Source organism: Crocuta crocuta, unplaced genomic scaffold (genome assembly GCF_008692635.1).
Source record: "Crocuta crocuta isolate KB4526 unplaced genomic scaffold, BGI_CrCroc_1.0 scaffold949, whole genome shotgun sequence".
NCBI classification, from domain to species: domain Eukaryota; kingdom Metazoa; phylum Chordata; class Mammalia; order Carnivora; family Hyaenidae; genus Crocuta; species Crocuta crocuta.
In genome coordinates this window covers 344,359-350,262 of record NW_027531290.1, presented here as the reverse complement: position 1 = coordinate 350,262, position 5,904 = coordinate 344,359, and the positions used below count along the sequence as shown (strand labels likewise).

At 33.6% G+C, this 5,904-nt stretch overlaps 1 protein-coding gene across 1 annotated transcript in view; it reads left to right on the top strand.

The window, feature by feature from the left end:
• RADX (RPA1 related single stranded DNA binding protein, X-linked) overlaps positions 1–5,904 on the top strand; it is a 59,710-nt gene that overhangs the window by 5,681 nt on the left and 48,125 nt on the right. The window contains exons 2-3 of the mRNA XM_077771488.1: positions 3,135–3,277; positions 4,671–4,845. Coding sequence (XP_077627614.1) covers positions 3,135–3,277; positions 4,671–4,845 — 318 coding nt within the window. The remainder of the gene's footprint in view (positions 1–3,134; positions 3,278–4,670; positions 4,846–5,904) is intronic.

The following is a 5,904-nucleotide window of genomic DNA, read 5'->3' as shown; positions in this document are numbered from 1 at the left end:
GAACCCGGTGCCATTTTTGGAGGTCGTTATTTGTGAACTTTTTCATTTTCTTCCATGGTTATTGACGTATTCCAGTTTTCTTCTGCTTCTTGAAGCAATATTCATAATTCAGATTTTCCTAGAAGATTATCTATTTCACTGATATTTTCAAGTTTAGTGATATATAATCATATATGACAATAGTTTTTCTCTAGGTTTATAGTTGATCACATTTCAAACATATTTTTTTCTGTCATCATGATTGTACTTGTCAGAGATCTACCTTTTCATTTACTTTTCCAAGGAATCGGATTTAACAGTTCTACTTTTTACTAATAACTTATTTTCAGCTCTTTACTCCTTTTGGCATTCCTTTACAGTGATTTTTATTGTATGGTTTAAGGACCCCTAGAAGTGTCCCCTAAGACCTTTTCAAGGGATTCACAACATCAAAACTGTTTTCATAATATGCATTTGCCTTTTCTCATTCTAGTTTTCTGAAAGTATACAGTGGAACCTTCCAGAGGCTACACGACATGTGACATTGAAACAGACTGAATGCCAAAGAATAGGAGTATCCAGCTGTCTTCTATTAAGCTAAGCACTAAAACGATTTACAGGGATGCCTGGGTGGCTCAGTCAGTTAAGTGTCTGACTTTGGCTGAGGTCATGATCTCCCGGTCCATGAGTTCAGACCCTGCATCAGGCTCTGTGCTGAGAGCTCAGAGCCTGGAGCCTGCTTCAGATTCTATGTCTTCCTTTCTCCCTCTTCCCTTCTCCCACTTGCACTCTGTCTCTCTCAAAAATAAACAAACATTTAAAAAATTTTAAAAATAAAAAGATTTACAAAAATGGAAACCAATGCCACTCTTCTCACTACATTTTCTGTTTTGGAAAATAGTCATATGTAAATGATATATATACATATGTGTGATATATGTATGTGTATATATATAAAGGAGTCATGAATATTTTTTATTTCTTAGTTTTGCTTTGTAATATGGCAAATGTTGATAGATACGTAAATAAAAGTTTTTTGAAGGCTACAGTTTCTTTTTACAGTGCTGTATGCATATTTATTGAAAAAAATCTGCATTTAAGTGAACCACATGGTTATTCAAGGGTCAACTGTATTGTTTTGTCTTCCAGATGAGATGTAAGGAGAATTATTGTCATTTCCAAGGTAAAACACCAGTAAATGATGAAGCCAAGTCATAANAAGTAAACAAAATGGTTGTTCAAGGGTCAACTGTATTATTTTTTTTTTAATTAGCTCTGAAATAAGACTGTCTTAAGCTTATGACTTGGCTTCATCATTTACTGGCGTTTTACCTTGGAAATGACAATAATTCTCCTTACGTCTCCTCTGGAAGACAAAATAATACAGTAATTTTTAAGAATGTAAAAGGCTCCTGAGACCAGAGAGTTTGAGAATCACTGTTCTGTTGCTTACTATCTAACATTTTATATTGGGTATCTATTTTCATTCTTTTTGTAATGAACACATTTCTGTGAATTTATACAGATTCTTCATTGTCTGTGTATAGCCAGTAATTTCTTTTTTGGTTTGAGAGATACGTATATTCTATGGAGTTTGTGAGTTAAAAATCCAAACTGGGAAAACATTAACCAGGCAGATGTCTGATCACAGCTAACTCTCTGGACCCAATTATAGCAGAAGTGGCTCTTAGAACTCTGGCTTTACAAAAGCATGTAACTCTTGAATTTATTCTAGTTGGTGAAGTTGTATGTGCCTTCATTGATCAAGAGTGTTCCACATACATTCCAGATAATTCAAATCTGATCCACAATTTGTCTGATCTAATTAAAAAGGAAATCACTTAATAATGTCAGTTCAAATTTTAGGACCTATGATTCTAGGCTATTCATATATTGGAAGAATCTAGAAGGAAAATTATACAAGATGTCCTAACTCTAAAAATAGTATTTTTTATGATACAGGTATAACTACAACATTCCATTTAAATTCTTTTAAAAAGAAATTACAAGTATGGTTTCATGCCAAAATGTTGAGTAGGCAATACATTGTGTAAATAAAAACGGAAGTGCGCGGTATCTTGTGAAATAAAATATTGAGCAAATACAAATTCAGGTTTTAAAAAATGGGGCTGACCTGTGAGGGAGCAAAATTGTAGAGAGAAATGTAAATGGACCCTCTCTTAACCCAAGGAAGAATAAAATAAAAACTACAAGTTAATCTTTAAAGATGGTGAATAGCTTTTATGCAGTTTTTGTACTTGCCAGCAGGTGTGGAGATTAAACTTTCAAAGTAAATTGTATGGCATATGAGAAGATAATAAGTGCTATGTAGAAAAATAAGATGGGATGAGGGATAAGTAAAGGGATCAGTTTACAGTAGGGTAGTAAGGGGTAACCTCACTGAGAAAGTGACCTTTGAGCAAAACCTGAAGGAGAGGAGGAGGGAAGTCACTCTGGTATCTAAGAAGACATTCCAGATAGAACAGCAAGTGCAAAGGCCCTGATGCAGGACTACGTCTGGCAAGTTTGGGAATTATAGAACTTACACATATTCAACTACGATGAGGGCAATACATAAATATGTCATTAAACAATTGTATAAATTAAATATGTAAGTGCTTAGTAGTGGGAAGACATTCCATGGTATTGAGTTTTCCCCACAAAGTTTCTTAAGGGAGATGAGTTTATTGAGGTATAATTAACATATGGTGTTATATTGATTTCAGGTGTACAATATGATGACTTAACTATTCCATGTATTTCTCAGTGCTCATCAGGATTTATGTTCTCTTAATCCCCTTTATTTCACCCATTCCCCCCACCTAGGGGGGATGAGTTTAGATTCAAGTCTTTCAGGAAGTAATTACCCAGTTTGACAAGGTGGAGGGCATTTGAGATAGAACACTATGTTAGTTAATATAGATATTTACCTTTGTTCGAGGCATATAGTAAGGCGCATATATATAAGCTATTATTATTAAGGATAATGTGTAATGTTAAGTTCTATATGTGAGAAGTATGTAGACTGGCTTAGCTGGTGAGAAGGAGTTGCTTTGGGGATGATGTAGCTACCATTTTTAACCATTAAAACAGAATTTTTAAATTACCATGACATTAAGTAGAATTTTTTTCTATTCTATTTTTTTTTATTCTAGATACCAAAATAATTTCCCTTTCTCACCTTGAGATGACCTGGTCTAACAGAAGAAATTTTCCTGCATTGCTTGTGAGAATCTTGCATAAATCCAAACTGCGATACTATGGAAAACCTGATAAAAAGATGATTGAGCCATACCAGGTATACATAATGATAATATATGACATGTTAATGTAACAGTTATAGGTTATAACTTACAGACCCAACTCCATATTAGGATAATTAATGTTCAAATTATATTTTATAAGTGTAATTTAATAATTTACAATTTTCAGAGTATTTTTGATGTAATTTCTTGTACAAAAAGAAATTCTTTCTGTATTGGCACCTTTTTATAGTTCCCTGATTCAGCTGGTCTCCTTCATACTCTTTTCTGTATCTTCAACCTTTTCTTCTCTACTATGCTTTCTACACCAGCATATAGACATACTCTGGCCTTTCATTTTAAAAAAGAAAAAAAAAAAAATCCCCTTTGACCTCAGGACTCCTCTATTCCCTCTCTCCTTTTCTTCTGGTAGGCTCCTTGAAGGAGTTGTCTCCACTAGATGTTTTCACTTCCTTGCCTCCTGTTTGCTTCTAAACACATTGGTTTGGCGTTTTTCTTCAGCTGGGCTCTCACTAGAAACCTTTTAATTGTCAAATCTAGATGATACTTTCCTGTTATCTTGCCTCTCTGTGACCTATAATGCCAATGAGAACTACTTCATTGATTTCTGTCCTGTTTGTTTTTTTACCTGACATTTTACTGTATTTTCACATGTTGTTAAGAATTATTTTAGGTGTTTTATTAAGCTTTCATTATAAAAGTTATACATACTTGGAGGCAATTTGGAAATGTAGAAAGCTATATAAATCATGGGGCGCCTGGGTGGCTCAGTCAGTTTAGCGTCTGACTTCGGCTCAGGTCGTGATCTCACGGTACGTGAGTTCGAGCCCTGCATCGGGCTCTGTGCTGACTGCCAGTTCAGAGCCTGGAGCCTGTTTCAGAGTCTGTGTCTCCCTCTCTCTCTGACCCTCCCCTGCTCACGCTGCCTCTCTCTCTCTCAGAAATAAATAAAACATTAAAAAAAATTTTTTCAGAAGAAAGCTATATGAATCTGAAAAATTCACCCCAAATTCTACCAGAGAGCATCACTGTTAATATTAAAGTGTGTTTCATCCCCGTTTTTGTATGAATATATCATATGTTTACACACATATATACATATCATACATATGCACATATCTTTGATATGTGTAGTATAGATCACATCTATGTGTATATGTATGCATATCATATATTGCATGACTATGTGATAAATTATCTGACAAAATGAAAATCATATGTATACACAGTTTTGTATTATTTAACATTTCCTTAAGTATTTTCTATCACTAAAAATCCTTCATTCATAACTTTGCATAGTTACAGATTTTACCATGTAATCACTTATTCAGTCATTCCCGTGTAGCTTTGCTTTCTCATTCTCATTCATTAGAATGCCCTGTAGATAGAAGTAACAAATATGCATGTGCTTTTTAACTCTTTTTCTAGACCTTTTTGGAAGTTGCTGACAGTTCAGGCACGGTGTCAGTGATCATGTGGAATGCCCTATGTCCCGAGTGGTATAAAAGTCTGCGGGTTGGCTTAGTTCTTCTGCTTCAGGATTATTCTGTTAAAAAGAGTTATCCATTCAGGATGCAGCCTCTCCCTGTGGATCCACAGNACACCACACATACTTTTATCTCAAAACACATCAGTAATATTTCAATGTGTAATTTCCTAAGAACAAGAACATTGTGTTCTATAATCACAGTTCAGTTATCAAATTCAGGAAATTTAAAATTGATAAACTGATGTTATCTAACCTGTGGTCAATATTCAAATGCAATTGAATTGCTGCTTTTCCTAATTAGTATTAAAACCAAAGTTTTGACATCGTGGCATCATTCTAAATATTTTTGGAGCACTAAAATTAATATATTAAATGATTCCTTTCAGATATGGATATGAATTTTTTGTCTTTCTACTTTTTAGAATTGTAGATTATATCATTCAACAAGTTTAAGTGTTGTCTTTGGCTCATAACATTTTTATACTAAACCTGTATTTCTTTGTATTCTAAATTCCCTACTGATGCATTAAGCTTAATTACTTAGAGGATGTGCAGATAATACACAGACTTTGTTCAGTGTTTCCTTAGATATATGTTTATTTAGGGAAATTTCATATGATTCCTTGTTAAAATCTTAAGGATTTAGTAGGCATCAATCATGTCTTGCTGGATAAACAAGTTATTTTACCTAGTAGTTTGGTACAATTAATCCATTATCTCATTACTCTTTATTATAGAAGGGTGAGAAATTTTAATGATATTGATGTTGGGACTTACTCGAAAAATACAGTAAAAACTGGCAAAAAGAAATGAACTCACAACATTTATTATATTATATCTATCAATTTGTAAATTCTTTCTGTAACCAAGAATATGTGGTTGGTTCAAGTGAAAAAATTGCCTTAGTAAAAATGAGACATTTGCCAATAAGGGGTAAGGTAAGTGACTTTGTTGATGTCACATAATAAATCACTGACATAGTGAAAACCTAGTTTTTCTGATACCTAACCTAGTGTTCTTTTTATGAGACACTGTTTTCCTGGTATAAAGACAATTAATTCAAATCTCAATTTTTACATGGCTGTGGGAAATCTAGAAATGTATCTGGTACTAATAGCTGTTTCTAAACCTTTAAAACATATGAAAAGTAGAACAATAGATAGCATGTGGTCA